The sequence below is a fragment of the Gorilla gorilla genome, chromosome 4 (genome assembly GCF_029281585.2).
Source record: "Gorilla gorilla gorilla isolate KB3781 chromosome 4, NHGRI_mGorGor1-v2.1_pri, whole genome shotgun sequence".
In the NCBI taxonomy this organism is placed as follows: domain Eukaryota; kingdom Metazoa; phylum Chordata; class Mammalia; order Primates; family Hominidae; genus Gorilla; species Gorilla gorilla.
This window is the reverse complement of record NC_073228.2, coordinates 81502723-81519737: the sequence shown is the minus strand read 5'-3', so window position 1 is coordinate 81519737 and position 17015 is coordinate 81502723. Positions and strand designations below refer to the sequence as shown.

Genomic DNA, 17015 nt, shown 5'->3' with positions numbered 1-17015 from the left:
TGAGACAGGGTCGTGCTTTGTTGCCCAGGCTGGAATGCAGTGGTGTGATCACGGCTCACTGCAGCTCCGTCCTCCTGGGCCCAAGCAATTCTCCTGCCTCAGCCTCCAGAGTGGCTGGGACTATAGGCCTGCACCACCACACTCGGCTAATGTTTTTGTATTTTTTGTAGAGACAGGGTCTCCCTATGTTGCCCATGCTGGTCTCAAACTCCTGGGCTCAAGCGATTTTATTGTCTTGGCCTCCCACAGTGCTGGGATTTCAATCATGAGCTGTCAGGCCCGGCTGTCTAAAGACATTTTTGATGGTCATCCCTGGGAGGTGCTACTGGCATCTTGTGGGTAGAGTCCAGGTATGCTGCTGAACATCCTACAGTGGAAAGCCCCCACCCCCACCCCCACCCTGACAAAGAATGATCTGGTCTAAACTATCAGTAGTGCTGAGGCAGAGAAACCCTAGGCTACAGCAGGGCGGGGCGGGGGACAGATATGAGTTGGGGAGCTCGCTGAGAGCCAGAGGATAAGATGGATTGGAGGGGTCAGGTGGGAGCCGGGGACCCAGTGTAGGGGCCATGAGGGTTCAGGCAAGGGAAGCTGAAGTCTGAGCAGGGCAGGGCCAGGGAAGGCCAGGGCACAGGCCCAGGGTGTGGAGGACAGGCCCAGGCTCCAGGACCTCGGAGCACTGCCCAGCCTGGCTCTCCCTCCAGGGCTACCCACTACCATGGGATGTCTGGCAGGGCCCTACTTACAAAGGAGACAAGGGCGGCCAGCAGCAGGATGCACACCGGGAGGTCCTCAAACTGTTCCAGCACCAGCTCCCACAGGGACTTCCCTGGGAACGGGTGTCATGCGTGAGGCTGGGCCCCCACCACTGACCCTGCCCACTGAGAGCTGGGATGGCCCCGGAGACCTCTCGGCCCATTCTCTCCCTGCACTCAGAAGAGGGAGAACCCAGGTCGCTGAGAGGCTCAGGTGGGTGATCCTGGGGAGTTCAGCAAGGCCTCACTCAGCAGGGAGAAGGAGGTCATGACCTGACAGAGAATGACCCAGGGATGCTGCCCACGGCCTAGAGGTCCATCCCGGTGCCAGCCTCACCTTCCTCACTCGGGAGCTCTGCAGGATCCAGGCAGCCACGGGAGCCATGAGGAGACAAGAGAGGAGTGGGTCACGCAGGGGCCTCGGGGGAGTCTGGCAGTGCCTCCCCACTGTGCCCGCCCAGACCCCCACCACGGACTGGATGTATCCCCAGGGCTCTCTGAGGCCACAGGATTTCTTTTCTTCATAAATTACCCAGCTTCAGGTATTCCTTTATAGCAACACAATGGGACTAAGACACCGTCCTCTCTCATTCTCCCTAGTTTCTCAAAGATTCCCACCTGATTTGCAGTCATGTCATTAAGTTGTGTCAGATTCCTGAAATGTAATTTACTTAGACCAGAATACTTGAGCTCATATAAAAGGAACCATTTAGGTGTCTCTTTACGTGTCTTGAACTTCATTTTCCTGTTAACTTTTTGTCTATTAGCTTTCAAGTTCAAGACCTTTCTTCTTGATATGAAAGAGCAAAGCAGAATTAAGAGTTGGGCATATTTGGGCCCGGCGCGGTGGCTCATGCCTGTAATCCCAGCACTTTGGGAGGCCATGCCTGTAATCCCAGCACTTTGGGAGGCCAAGGCGGGCGGATCATCAGGTCAGGAGTTCGAGAGCAGCCTGACCAACATGGTGAAACTCCATCTCTACTGAAAATACAAAAAAATTAGCTGGACATGGTGGTGCGTGCCTGTAATCCCAGCTACTCAGGAGGCTGAGGCAGGAGAATTGCATGAACCCGGAGGCAGAGGTTGCAGTGAGCCGAGATTGCACCACTGCACTCCAGCCTGGGTGACAGAGCAAGACTCCGTCTCAAAAAAAAAAAAAAAAGAGTTGGGCATATTTGCCTTCTGTCACTGCCTCAAGCAGTGGGCACATCTTTTTTCTTTTTCTTGGTCTAAAAACTGAAAAATGACTAAAACAAATAGAAAAAAAATAGAACAAGGGTTTATTTTATATTCTCTGGCATTTTCCTTAGCTGTGTGTATGCCACTCTTTTGTATTCACCCATCCTTATCTTTTCTTCCATTATGTAGACTTACAAAACAAAAAAAACAAAAAAAAAAAACACTGAACAAAAATCTGAATTCACCAAGAGCTCACTTTGGTGCCACATGGTTCTGCTCCATTACCAGACCATTTGTAATTGCAGAGTCAGAATATAATTTTAACCACCATGTCCATAATTTATTCTTGTCTCAACTTTTTGAAATCTGAGTGTATATAGCATTCCTTTCTGAGTATCTTATGAATTATAAGTAAATTCCCACTTTCTCCCAAGAGGCATGATGAAATGATGACATAATGGGATTGGCCCAATCACGGAGCTCTTACCCCTCAGTCTGGCTCAGCATGTTTTTGGAATGATGTCCCTAAATTAAGTAGACTAAATATACGTGGCATTTATAATGTGCAAGCTGCTGTGCTAGACGCTAAGAAAGAGTAACCCAGAAACTAACTAGCTGTGTCATTTGATCACAAGAAGGGGATTTAAACTGAAGTAAAACTGTTCATATGTGAAGAGCTAAATAGGAATCTGCTCTTCAAGACAATAATAGACAAGGTGATGTATGAAACAGGTTTCTCACTGTGTCCTAGGGTGCTGCTGCGTTTTCGCAGGCCATCTTTAGGGACTGGCTTCTGTCTTGTGTCCCTGAGTGACCTACTCCCTGGTTTCCCCCAATCTCTGCAGCCACTGCCTCCATTCCAGGGGCCACCACTCCAGCCCCAGATGAAAGATGGAAGAAAAGGTAGTGCATGTATTTCCTGCTTCTCCTGGCTTCCTCAGATTTCAGCACCGACTCCCTCCCTCTGCACCTGTGATTAGACATCTTGGCAGCTGGGGAGGAGGCCCTTGCAGGGCAACCTGCTGTTGATATGCCCCCAATATGTCCATGCAGGGCACAGACTGTGCATGGCTCGGGTAGAGTGTTGGCCATCCCTGCCTTGCCGGAATGTGCCTAGTTTTTAATCTCTATTTCTGGCTTGCTCTGTAGTCTTGTTGGCAAAATCCCACTGTCTCCCAGAAGGAAGTAGTCCAAGTACTGGAAAATGAGGGAGAACAGATCATTTCATAAGGACCAAGGGTCAATATAGCAGTGGTCAGTCATTTTAGGTGAAAAACCTTTCCCCCACATTAATAACTTAAGTAGTGACCCTGATGATCACCTGAAAGAAAGTGTGTATATATGTGCATGCGCTGGTTTCTCATGAACAAAAGCTTTTTAATTTTTTTTTTCTTTTTTTTTGAGATGGAGTCTCACTCTGTTGCCTAGGCTGGAGTGCAGTGGTGCTATCTCGGCTCACTGCAAGCTCCGCCTCCCGGGTTCTCGCCATTCTCCTGCCTCAGCCTCCTGAGTAGCTGGGACTACAGGCACCCACCACCACGCCCAGCTAATTTTTTGTATTTTTTAGTAGAGACGGGGTTTCACCATGTTAGCCAGGATGGTCTCGATCTCCTGACCTCATGAGCCGCCCACCTCGGCCTCCCGAAGTGCTGGGATTACAAGCGTGAACCACGGCGCCCGGCCAAGCTTTTTAAAATTCAACTTCCAACAAGTGTAATACCACATGATGGGAAGGCGAGAAATGAGATATCACACTTTTTCCACCCTTCCTAATGATACTAATAATAATTGTTAGCTCCTCACATGGTGTAAAAGTCTACTCATTTGACCCCGACAGCCACCTATGAGCTAGGTAGGACTGTGGTCTCTACTTTATGGAAGAGGAGCAGGCTAAGACTAGCAAGTGAATTTATTCAGGCATATGAAGCTGCTCCGTGGCAGAGCCCAGTTCATTCCTTGCCCTCCTACTCTGAAACCTGTGTGCTTTCCGGAGTCCCTGCTGGCTGGCCAGGCCAGGTGGCGGTAGGGGAAGGCAAAGGGGCTGGGCTGGAGCCAGCAGAGGCTCAGGTCCTCTGGTGCAGTGTCAAGTGTGACATCAGAGCCAGATGGGTGTGACACATTGTCCTCTATCTGGCCCAGCAGCGGCCGCACCTTCCAAGCTTCTCCATACTATGTGGGAAGGCAGGAAAAGCAAGTGCAGATTTAGGGTTGTGTGCTGAGGAGGTTTTATCGGGATCATGAATAAAACAGGGCAGAAAGGAAAGATAGGGGACTGGCATGAAGCCTCCAGGCTGCTCGTAGCCTGAATACTTGAGAGGTCGCAGATGTCCTTCGCATCCTACAGCCTTCCTCGGAGAAGTGCTCTCCCCCACTGGACTCCTGTGAGTCGGTCTGATGAGGCCTATTTGTCCACCTGCCTGTTTGAGTACCACTGGCGCCATGTCCCCGCATTGGCCTATCCCATCTGGCCCATCTATCCTGCCCTGTGCCAAGGCCACATTTTTTTTTTTTTTTTTTGAGACAGAGTCTCGCTCTGTCGCCCAGGGTGGAGTGCAGTGGTGCATCTCCGCTCACTGCAAGCTCTGCCTCCTGGGTTCATGCAATTCTCCTGCCTCAGCCTCCCGAGTAGCTGGGACTACAGGCGCCCGCCACCACACCCGGCTAATTTTTTGTATTTTTTTTTTTAGTAGAGACGGAGTTTCACCGTGTTAGCCAGGATGGTCTCGATCTCCTGACCTCGTGATCCGCCTGCCTCAGCCTCCCAAAGAGCTGGGATTACAGGCGTGAGCCACTGCGCCTGGCCTAAGGCCACATTTTTAACTGTAACATCAGATCCCAAATGGCTTCAACTTCCCCCCAGAGTTGGGTGTATGGCCCAACCTCTGAAAGGTGCAGGCCAGCAGGAGGCAGGGAGGAAGGGAGTGAGGCGCTGCCCTCTCGCACTCACTTGCTCTGGAGCACCCCTTGTCCCTCTATTCTCAGGAGGCAGCCCGTTGTCATCTTCTCAAAGTAGCTGTTTAGAAAAGGAGGTGCGGAGGGGCAACAACATACTATGGTCCACAGGTGTTTGAGGAGAACCGTGTGTGTGCAGTGTAGTGTTGAGGGAGAGGGGATACGACTCATGTCTGAAACCTAGTCTCTCTCTCTGACTCCCAAGTTTGTGGCCCTGAAATGTGAAATAAAGACTGAGTTGGGTGATTAAAACTGCTTCCTTGGCCTGGGGTGGTGGCTCACGCTGTAATCCCAGCACTTTGGGAGGCTGAGGTGGGCGGATCACTTGAGGTCAGGAGTTTAAGACCAGCCTGGCCAACATGGCAAAACCTCATCTCTACTAAAAATATAAAACTCAGCTGGGCATGGTGGCCCATGCCTGTAATCCCAGCTACTCGGGAGGCTGAGGCAGGAGAATCACTTTAACCCGGGAAGCAGAGGTTGCAGTGAGCTGAGATGCTGCCACTGCCCTCCAGCCTGGGGGATAGAGCGAGACTCTGCCTCCAGAAAAAAAAAAAAATGCTTCCTTGAAGAATGTCAGCCTCATAGATTAAAATCCTAATTTATTTAAATCTTTAAAAACAAGCTATTTATAATCTGTCAATTATAAATAAACAAGTTAATTAAGAAAAAAAAAAAAGAGCTACTTTTAGCTTGCAGCACTTCTTAGGGTAATGTGCCCGCCTTACAGATCCAAAGAGTCTGCTTCGGGCCTCCCTTCTCTTTGCCACCCTCCTTTGTCTGGCCTTCCCGATTAATTAAATATTAATCTACTCATGCCTTTTCTCCAGATTCCTCTTCAGACAGAAGAGGTTGAGCTGTGAGAACTGATCTCATTCTTAACCTGATTCCTATTCCCCATTCTGACCCTAGTATGTGACTGCCATTGCCAACAAAACCCCAGCGATGGACTCCATTACCTTTCTCTGGTTGTGCCTGGTCTTTCAACATGGGCATTAGAAAGGCACACAATATTGCAAACCTTTTGATTTTATCTAGGGTAATAATACTTAGTAACAGTAACAATAGCAGCAACAACTGATCTCATATATTTAATGCAATCCTAGAAGGTAGTTATCATTTTTATTACCCACCTTTATCTTCTCCATCCTCATAACTAGGATGGAGACACTGAGGCTCAGAGAGGAGCTTGCTCAAGACCATATAGCTCCTAAGTACCAGAGTCAATGTTTGAACCGAGTCTTACCTGAAGTAGGAGAATTATCTCAGCATGACTTTGAAACTCTTTCTGTGAGCTGCCCAATATGTTTTGCCTGGGCACTTTGACTACAGTGAGATTTCTGGTTAGTATTGTGAAGCAGTTAAATAACTTAAATTTACATTAAACATTTCTGGTTTTACTTTGATGATGACTTAAGAAAACGAATATAAACATATTTAGCATCACTGGGATAGCCACTTTGTAACTGAACAGATATAAACATAAGAGGTTTGCATCTTATTTTATATTCATGAATATTCAGAAGCCATATATAACAACAATAATTAAAGCGCAATACCAGTAATAGTCCACATATTACTTAACTTTGACTAACAGTATTCTTGTTGTTCTAGAAATGAGATGACCAGCTCTTTCAGAATATACAGCAACTGCCTCCACATAAAGCAGTGCCAGGTTTAGGAGATTTACGGTAAAGCCATGTTTCCAAGGAGGTCTGTACAAAAAGCCAGACTTCTACTGGCAGTTACTGAGAGAGATACGCTTTCCATCCATGGCAGCCATTTACTTTTGCTCTGGGAGACGTTTGTAATAGAAAAGGCACAACTGGGGTATTTATTCATTTCCCCCTGTTCCTCTAGTGTTTGGTGGCGTTGCCGTTGCAAGTGGGCAGGGCTAAAATGAACTGGTTATCTTAGGATCATGGAAAACCTGGAATCAAGGCTCAAGAATGCCCCCTATTTTCGTTGTGAGAAGGGAACCGATTCCATCCCTCTATGCCGGAAGTGTGAGACGTGTGTCTTAGCCTGGAAGATCTTCTCTACCAAAGAGTGGTTCTGCAGGATCAATGACATATCACAGAGGAGGTTTCTAGTTGGCATTCTGAAGCAGTTAAATAGCTTATATTTGTTACACTATTTCCAAAATATCCTTCAGACCACACAGGGAAAGGATTTCATCTATAACAGGTCCCGGATCGACCTCAGCAAGAAAGAGGGGAAAGTTGTGAAGTCCTCCTTGAACCAAATGTCAGATAAAACAGTAGAACAGAAGATGAAAGAGATCTTGTACTGGTTTGCGAACAGCACCCAGTGGACCAAGGCGAATTATACTCTCTTACTGCTGCAGATGTGCAACCCCAGATTACTGCTCACTGCTGCCAATGTGATCAGAGTCCTGTTTCTGAGAGAGGAGAACAATATCTCAGGTAAACAAGGCCACAGGCAGAGACTAGAGGGCCCCCGAAGACCAGAAGGCAAGGCTTCAGAAATCTGTAAGGAACTGCAGTTGTAGACAACACAGGTAGACAGAGATTGCACAGAATGCAGCATAGGTTTTTTGAACTGACACCTTGTCCTGACACCCAATCCTGTTTACCAAAGGAGAAATGACTGAGTGTAACTTCCTTCTTGAAAATGATCAATGCAGGAGGAAGTACACAGCTTTCAACTCACAAGCATTTATCATGGATTTCTGCATCTCATAGGTCCAGAAATGGCTGGTCCCTGCCCCTGACCCCTTAATGCTGGTTTTGTTCCTGCTTTAGGGATTGGACTGAGCTTGAGAGGGTTGTAAAGGGGAAGCTTTTGTTTTTCTCTTCAGCTGCCCTGCACAGAAACCAGACCAAGAAGTCAAAACTTAGGGCTTTTTTTTTTTTTTTTCATTCACTCTACCATGCTCCTTGCTTATCCATGAAATGAAACCTTAAAGTAGAGTTTCTCCAAGGCTGGAGATAGCTTAAGGGCCAAATAAGTCTAGGGTGGTAGTTCTCCAGCTGTGGCTTGTATCAGGATCTCCAGCAGGACTTGTTAAAACAAGCTCCTCCCCCAGAACTTCGGACTCAGCAGGTCTGAGGTGGGCCCAGGATTCTGTATTCCTTTTCTTTTTTTTTTTTTGAGATGGAGTCTCGCTCTGTCACCCAGGCTGGAGTGCAGTGGTGTGATCTTGGCTCACTGAAACCTCCACCTGCTGGGTTCAAGCAATTATCCTGCCTCAGCCTCTCAAGTAGCTGGGACTACAGGTGCGTGCCACCATGTCCTAATTTTTTTGTATTTTTTAGTAGAGACGGGGTTTCACCATGCTGGCCAGGCTGGTCTCGGACTCCTGACCTCATGATCCGCCTGCCTCGGCCTCCCAAAGTGCTGGGATTACAGGTGTGAGCCACTGCACTCAACCAGGGATTCTGTATTTCTAACAAGTTTCCAGCTAGTGCTGATGTTGCTGGTCTGGGGATCTGTCTTTGAGAATCACAGGCCTAGGGTGTTGGAGAATCTTGGAAGTGTTTGGTCAGATAGTTCAGGAAAGCAGAAGAAACAATAAGGGTGGTGTCTGTTTTGCTTTGCTATAAAGGAATACCTGAGGCTAAGTAATTTATAAGGAAATTTCTAAGGAAAAGAGTTTTATTTGGCTCACAGTTCTGAAGACTGTACCAGAAGCATGGCACCAGCATCTCTTTCTGGTGAGGGCTTCAGGAAGCTTCCACTTATGGTGGGATGCAAGGGAAATCAACGTATCATGAGGCAAGAGAAGTAGCAAGAGAAGGGGAGGGGTGTCAGTTTCTTTTAAACAGCCAGCTCTTGCTGGAACTATATTAATAGAGCGAGAACTCACTCATTACTGTGGGAAGGGCACCAAGCCATTCAAGAGAAATCTGCCCCCATGACCCAAAAACCTCCCATCAAGCCTCACTTCCAGCATTGGGGGTCACGTTTCAACATGAGATTTGGAGGGGACAAATATCCAAACTGTATCAGGAGGCAAGAGAATTGAGCTTTGGAGGGGTCCAGGAGTGGAAGGTCCAACATGGGGAAGCTCAGATTTAAGCAGAGGTGGGAGAAAGCTGGGAGGGGGTGGTCACATGGAGGCGTTTTGGAGTTTTAGCTCTTGAAGGTGTGTAATTCCTGTCACCAGTGCGACCTGACAGGTGGTCATATTTGTAGACTAGTGGAATCCAAAAGAATTTTAAAGCTGGATGGCCTAGGACACAATTAGATCACAATATATGTCACTTGATTTATTTGGTGTGTCAGGGGTATAGAAGAATGATAATATAGAATGAAGACACAGTGAGTCCTAGGGTGTCAAAAACAGTAAGTTAGATTGGAGATCAACCGACTTAATATCCTTAGTATTTACATAAGGAGACCAAAGTCCAGGGCATCTGAATGACTTTGCTTAGGTCACCCACCACGTGGGCTGAAAACCAGGATCCCCTCCTGGGCCCCTTCCACTCTGGAGTGAGTGCTGCCAGCAGCAGAAGGCCTGGCTTGTACACACAGATGCAATGCTCCGCAGTGCTCTTCCAAAACTTCATCCCATTCACCATAGGAACGGGCTATTTACACTGGAGTTGTGTTAAGTCCTATTACAGGTTGTGGCAACCTTCTTTTTTTTTTTTTTTTTTGAGACAGAGTCTCACTCTGTTGCCCAGGCTGGAGTGCAGTGGCCTGATCTTGGCTCACTGCTGCAAGCTCTGCCTCCTGGGTTCATGCCATTCTCCTGCCTCAGCCTCCTGAGTAGCTGGGACTACAGGTGCCTACCACCACGCCCGGCTAATTTTTTTTGTATTTTTAATAGAGACGGGGTTTCACCGTGTTAGCCCGGATGGTCTCCATCTCCTGACCTTGTGATCCACCTGCCTCAGCCTCCCAGAGTGCTGGGATTACAGGCATGAGCCATCACGCCGGGCCAACAACCTTCTCTTTTCTTAGAGCAGATTCTCTCTTAAAAAATTAAATGTTCTGGTTGGGTGCAGTGGCTCACGCTTGTAATCCCAGCACATTTGGAGGCCGAGGCGGGTGGATCACCTGGAGTCAGGAGTTCGAGACCAGCCTGGCCAACATGGCGAAACCCCATCTCTACTAAAAATACAAAAAATAGCCAGGTGTCATGCACTTGTAATCCCAGCTACTTGGGAGGCTGAGGCAGGAGAATCACTTGAACCCAGGAGGCGGAGGTTGCAGTGAGCCAAGACCAAGCCATTGCACTCCACCCTGGGCAATAAGAGCAAAACTCAGTCTCAAAAACCAAAAACAAACAAACCAAAAAAAAGTTAAATGTTCTATTTTGACTCGAGGGTGGTTATTTCTATCATTGAAGACAATTCAGCTTGAGCTTCCGAAGAGCATTCCCTGTTGCAATTCCTGACCTCGACTCTCTCTCTCTCTGCTTGTATAAACAACTCGAGAAATTTTACAATGGGGGTGTGCTGAAAAGCTAACAGGAAGCTTTCTGAGATTTTTGCATAGAAGTTTGGAGGCCCCAAATAAAAACAGACATAACTGCTCTGGTCCATTCTGTACATCTTTAAAAGAAGGAAGAAAAAATGAAAAAGTTTCTCTCCACCTCATTTTCCTCAACATACCCGCTTCAAGAGCAACCTTGTCTTGGTCTTCTGTGTTTCAGGGCTCAATCAAGACATCACAGATGTGTGTTTTTCCCCTGAGAAAGACCACAGCTCCAAGTCTGCGACCTCCCAAGTCTATTGGACAGCCAAAACTCAGCACACATCCCTTCCTTTGTCCAAAGCCCCAGAAAATGAACACTTGCTTGGGGCAGCATCTAACCCTGGTAAGTGAACTTTCAGCAAGAAAGCCAATATGGGCTAGGTGTGGTGGCTCACGCCTGTAATCCCAGCACTTTGGGAGGCCGAGGCAAGCAGATCATGAGGTCAGGAGATCGAGACCATCCTGGCTAACACGGTGAAACCCCGTCTCTACTAAAAATACAAAAAAATTAGCCGGGCGCAGTGGCAGGCACCTGTAGTCCCAGCTACTGAGGCAGCAGAAGGGCGTGAAGCCGGGAGGCAGAGCTTGCAGTGAGCCGAGATCATGCCACTGCACTCCAGCCTGGGCAACAGAGCGAGACTGTCTCAAAAAAAAAAGAAAAAAAAAAAAAGAAAGCCAATATGCAACCAATGTGAGATTGGGAAGACCCAGTGGAACTGGAGGGGCTGGCAGGGTGATAGCATCTGGGGATGGCAGATTTGAGGAACTCACATTCATTTAGCATCTACAATGTGCTGGGCTCTTTGACATTACTTTCCCATCTAATTCTCACAGCTGGTAAGGGGAGGAGCAAGGATTAAATTGATCAATATGGCCCCCAAACCCATATTTGCACCTCTCCGCTGCAGTGCCCACAGACATATCTGAAAATAGAGATCAGAAAGGAAACTATCAATGATTTCCTTTGGAGTCTTTCTCTGCTCTGGGCCACAATCCATCGTCTAGTCCCTGGGCTCTGGCATGGTGGCCAGCTCTAGAATTAAACCCACCAATGGCTATTTTTGCAGTATTGGATTCAGTCTTGAGGAGGGAACAAAATTAATGGGGAATTTGGTTCCCCACCTCAAGGCACTCCTAAGTTGGGAACTGAAGCAAGACATATACATGAAATATCATCAGAAACACAATATCGTAGGAAATACAAGGCATAGATTCTAAAACACTTTTATATGGAAAATTTCAAATTTCAAAAGTATGTAGAACAGTATGATAACCACCCACCCACATAGCACTGGCTTCAACAATTATCAACACTTTACCAATTTTATTCCATTCATTTTCCCCCCTTTCTTAAGTTGTTTAAAATTTTTTCTTGTTGGAGTATTTTTAAGAAAATTCCAGGCACAATATCATTTCAGACTCTGATACTCTAGACTTCTCCTTGGGCTGAAAAAGCTGAAAAGTACATGTATATTTGGGTCAAAAGATTCTATTCTCGGCCGGGTGCGGTGGCTCACGCCTGTAATCCCAGCACTTTGGGAGGCCGAAGCGGGCGGATCACACGGTCAGGAGATCGAGACCATCCTGGCTAACACGGTGAAACCCCGTCTCTACTAAAAAAAAAAAAAATACAAAAAATTAGCTGGGCGTGGTGGCGGGCTCCTGTAGTCCCAGCTACTCAGGAGGCTGAGGCAGGAGAATGGCGTGAACCCGGGAGGCGGAGCTTGCAGTGAGCCGAGATCGCGCCACTACACTCCAACCTGGGCGACAGAGCGAGACTCCGTCTCAAAAAAAAAAGATTCTATTCTCAAGTGGCAGAAGAGATGACAAAAATCTAGTGGCCTAAGGTTAGAGTCTGAGGAGGTTTATTTTGTGGGAGAGCTTTTGGTGGGGACTTGTTCTCGGCCTGGAGTTTCTGCAGAGCCAACTCAACCACGTCCCTTTCTCTGGCTTCATTCTAGAGGAACCATGGAGGAATTCACTCCGGTGTATATCCGAAATGAATAGGCTGTTTTCTGGAAAAGGAGACATAACCAAGCCAGGGTACGATCCCTGCAATCTATTGGTTGACCTGGATGACATCAGAGACCTGTCTTCTGGGTTCAGCAAGTACCGAGACTTCATCCGTTACCTGCCCATCCACCTCTCCAAGTACATTCTAAGTATGCTGGGGTGTATGAGGGGATTTCCCAGACACCTCCCCTCTTGGCCCAGTTCTGGGGTTTCTGGGTCCATCTTTTTTTTTTTCCAGGAATGCTGGATAGACACACCCTGAACAAGTGCGCCTCTGTGAGCCAGCACTGGGCCGCCATGGCTCAACAGGTCAAGATGGACTTGTCAGCGCAGGGCTTCATTCAGAACCAGATTACCTTCTTGCAGGTACTTCCTGCAAGTCTGAAAGGGGAATGTCTGAGACCAGCTTCATTTTCGTGTTGAGGCTGATATGACTGTGGACCTTTCAGTAAACCCTTAGCTGGCCTCCTCCTCTACATTTGTGGCCTTTTAGGCTTCCTGGGTCCCTTCTTTTTGGTCCAAACTCCTGTTAATAACTGAGTACTCTTTCATTGTCAGTGCATCTCACAAGGACAATAGGGATAGAGACCGCTCAGGAGCAGAGAGACAGAGCCTTTCCAACACCTCACAAAGCAGAGAACCCCCAGCCCCCAGGGAGTTATATTGCAGCTTATGCAGCAGGAAAGCCATAAATGTGTCTCTGCATCAACCTCATATGGAGCACAGATGTTTATAAGGCTGCAAAGTATTTTTTTAAGTTAAAATGAAATTTTCCCCAATGGCAATCTTCTCCAGCGTTTTTACTTCTCAGTTTCTTGCCAGAAGTCTCACCTTAAACCATGGATTTTGGTAACTTGGATTTTTTTTTTCCCAGCAGAGAGGACAGAGGATGAGAAGCAGCAGCTATGGTGAGGCTGGTGACAGTCTGACCATCTTTGCTGGTCCCCCTGTGGCATTTGGTGTTTATTTTTCTCCTCCATTCGATCTGCACACACTGCCAGAGGAACTGACCAGAAGTGGGCCTGCCTGCTGCAGCCAGGGCTTACCCATCCTTCAGATTTTGCCAAGAACTAGTTTTTCCCTTCCTCCTGCAGAGTTGGAGCCAAGAGAAGCCATTTTCTGTTTTTATTTTTGGTTCTTTTTTGTCTTTTTCCAGGGGTCCTACACAAGAGGAATTGATCCTAATTATGCCAATAATGTTTCTATCCCAGTTCCTAAAATGGTAGATGACGGGAAGAGCATGCGTGTGAAACATCCGAAGTGGAAGCTGAGAACGAAGGTGGGTTCCAACAGCATCTGGGGCAAGTAGCTGTGAGCATCTCATTCTAATTGCCATTGAAGGCTGAGGTCCAGACTCAGCCCTGGAGTGAGGACAGAGGATCACGGCAGGTAACACTCCTTAAGGAAGAAGAGAGTTCTGTGTTGCTACTGACTTACAAGACACTTCCTCTTTTTTTTTTTTTTTTTTTAATGAGATGGAGTCTCGCTCTGTCACCCAGGCTGGAGTGCAGTGGCACAATCTTGGCTCACTGCAAGCTCCGCCTCCCGGGTTCACACCATTCTCCTGCCTCAGCCTCCTGAGTAGCTGGGACTACAGGAGCCCGCCACCATGCCCGGCTAATTTTTTGTATTTTTTTTTTTTTAGTAGAGGCAGGATTTCACCATGTTAGCCCGGATGGTCTTGATCTCCTGACCTTGTGATCCGCCCGCCTCGGCCTCCCAAAGTGCTGGGATTACAGGTGTGAGCCACCGCGCCCAGCCCGACACTTCCTCTTCTTAAGCCTTGCTTTACTCATATGTTGGATGGGTGGATTGATTTGGTTGTCCTCTCAGGTTTCTTCCTTACTTGAAAGCCCCTGGCCGTGGTTTGTGTCCATGGCACCAGGTCATTTAGTGGCAAGTTCAGAGGCCAGGAGCAACCCCATCAGCCCATGCCTCTGGAGGCTCCAGCATCTGCTGCTCAGGAATTTGAGGAGGACCCGAGGGGAGGGCCAGGGCTGGTTCCAGAATGCCTAGGGCCTAGATGAATTTGGCTCCCTCATCCCTCACTTCCAGGTTTACTCTGGCTCTAGGATGGAAGGGGAGAGCTAATTAAATGTAGCCCTTTCCACTAGTTCTTGGGCAATAATGAAGAGTGACCGGAAGACTCTTCGAGCTCTTTGCTTTGACTATCAAGGCATGGTTGATATTCCTAAAACCATTAGATTTCTGCCCCCCTCCCCCCGCTTAAAGTCTATTTTGAAGTCTATTTAATTGGCCCCAAAAGGATAGTTGATGAGGGATGGTTTGACTGTCGCTTCCCATAAGGCAGCTATGTTAAATTAGAATTTGAGAAACAGAAGCATCCAGAGAGAGCATCTAGCTCATATGACCTGTAGGGGCCAGGCAGGTGACACAAAGGAGGAGACGGGTGGTGTGGGGAGTAGCGGACGGTGTGGCTGTCATGGACTGGACAGTTCACCTGCATCTGAAGGGCCAGCTGCTCATCAGTTCTGGCTAATTATTGTCTTGAGAGATTGTCTTGAGGCCCCTGACCTGCTAGACCATCTAAGTCTTAGAAGATAGAAACCTGACGTATTATGTGAAATCTCTTGCTTTTATTAAATGCTGGCAACCATTTAAAAGCAGTTTTAAAAACTACATAGGCTAAGGAAAACACATTTCTGGGCCAGGTGCAGTGGCTCACGCCTGTAATCCCAGCACTTTGGGAGGCCGAGGCGGGCGGATCACGAGGTCAGGAGTTTGAAACCAGCCTGGCCAACATAGTGAAACCCCGTCTCTACTAAAAATACAAAAAATTAGCCGGGCGTGGTGGCAGTGCCTCTAGTCCCAGCTACTCGGGAGGCTGAGGCAGGAGAATGGTGTGAACCCGGGAGGCGGAGCTTGCAGTGAGCCGAGATTGCGCCACTGCACTCCAGCCTGGGTGACAGAGTGAGATTCCATCTCAAAAAAAAAAAAAAGAAAAAGAAAACACATTTCTGGATTTCCTTTGACCTGCAGTTTTTCATTTCTGAGCTGGTCCCTTCACCCATTTTATAGATAAAGAAACTGAGGCGCAGAGAGGTCAAGCTCTGCCAGCCAGCTGAGTGAAAGAGGCATTCATTTGAACGTGGACCTGCTTTTGTTTTCAAGTCTGTTGCTTTTTTAAGTATAACACAAAGAACACCCTTCTTCCTTGGGTGATACAGTCAGTAATGGCCCAACAGAAGGACCACCCAGCCAGTGTTTGACATTCTAGGAATGTTTTGACAGAACTGGACTGTATTGACAGAATTGTACTGTCATCTTGGACAAACACCGCCACTTTAAGTTCCAGGTCCCTTTCTAGTCTCATGCATTTCAAGGAAATCTCTTCTAACTACGAGCAGCCAGAAAGAACAGACAGTAAAACACAGATAAGACATCTAGGGCACAGAGGGAGGTGGGGGGAAAGTCTCTTGGGTAACTACCAAACTTCACCCTCATACAGTGGGCCCAAGTAAAACAGTGGGCCATCATGAGCACATTCCTTTCCATTCAAGTGCACTAAGATAGTGAAGCTATGCCTGCAGCTGCAGAAAGATGTATGGGGACAGACACACAACTCTCCCTCCCAGATAAGCACAACAAAGAAACACAAAAGCAGTCCAAGCATCTGATAAACTCTCCCACCCTGAATCCTTAAAGACTCTTAGTCTGTAAGAGAGTGCGGCTTCTGACGTAACTCGGTCAGAATTCCCTCCCAGATTTGAAATAAACCTGTTGACTGTCAAGCCACCCTTCGCCTTTCTCTCCTCTTTCTTTAATTCTTACATGTGTAATTTAAGAAAAGGGGCCAGGCGCAGTGGCTCATGCCTGTAATCCCAGCACTTTGGGAGGCTGAGGCAGGTGGATCACCTGAGGTCAGGAGTTCAAGACCAGCCTGGCCAACATGACAAAACCCTGTCCCTACTAAAAATATAGAAAATTAGCCAGGCATGGTGGTGCATGCCTATAATCCCAGCTACCCGGGAGGCTGAGGCAGAAGAATCACTTGAACCTAGGAGATGGAGGTTGTAGTGAGCCGAGATCACACCACTGCACCACTCCAGCCTGGGCAAGAGAGCGAGACTCCATCTCAAAAAAAAAAAAAGAAAGAGAGAGAAAAGGGAGAGAAGCAGAGAAGCAGGTGAAACAGTATGGAGAACACATGAAACAGCAAGACTAAGCAGTTACAGAGTCTCCTAGGAAAAGCGGAGGTGAGTGCTTCTCAGGGTGGTGAGTAATAGCATGAGTGTAAACTGTGTGCCTGATGCCCGTAGCTCTGCATACAGCATTTACTTGATTTCACCATAGATCGAGGAGGTGTTGTTGCTCCCAGTTTATGGATGTGGAAATGAAGGATATGGTGTGAGAAAGTGGCCGAGGTCTCATAGTTGGGCAGTGGCGGAGCTGGAATTTAAACTCAGGTCTTTCCCTTCCCAATGACTCCACCATGTGGCTTCTTGGGCTCACAAAACTTAGGAGATGAGCAAGGGCCAATGAATTCTCACCTGGGTTGGGAGAATCCAGAGCAGCATTATTTAATTCAGGCTGGGATATGGAAAACTCCCTGGACACTGGAGGGGAGGCAGGTTGGCAGATTCTTCTGAGCAGAGATAGACTACATGGTTAAAGATTAAGAAGGAGAGGGAGCAGAGGAAAGAGGGCATC

At 47.7% G+C, this 17015-nt stretch overlaps 1 protein-coding gene across 6 annotated transcripts in view; it reads left to right on the top strand.

Moving 5' to 3' along the window:
* Positions 1–6590: 6590 nt before the first annotated feature.
* Positions 6591–17015, top strand: part of FBXW10 (F-box and WD repeat domain containing 10) — a 35878-nt gene continuing 25453 nt past the window's right edge. For 2 of the 6 annotated variants that reach the window (XM_063706614.1, XM_063706613.1), the window contains exons 1-5: positions 6620–7312; positions 10510–10674; positions 12293–12493; positions 12583–12710; positions 13501–13623. In XM_063706614.1, coding sequence (XP_063562684.1) covers positions 6808–7312; positions 10510–10674; positions 12293–12493; positions 12583–12710; positions 13501–13623 — 1122 coding nt within the window. In that variant the 5' untranslated portion in view covers positions 6620–6807. Of the gene's footprint in view, positions 7313–10509; positions 10675–12292; positions 12494–12582; positions 12711–13500; positions 13624–17015 lie in introns of all 6 variants that reach the window. The other 4 variants (XM_063706611.1, XM_063706616.1, XM_063706615.1 and 1 more) reach the window with 4 other exon arrangements.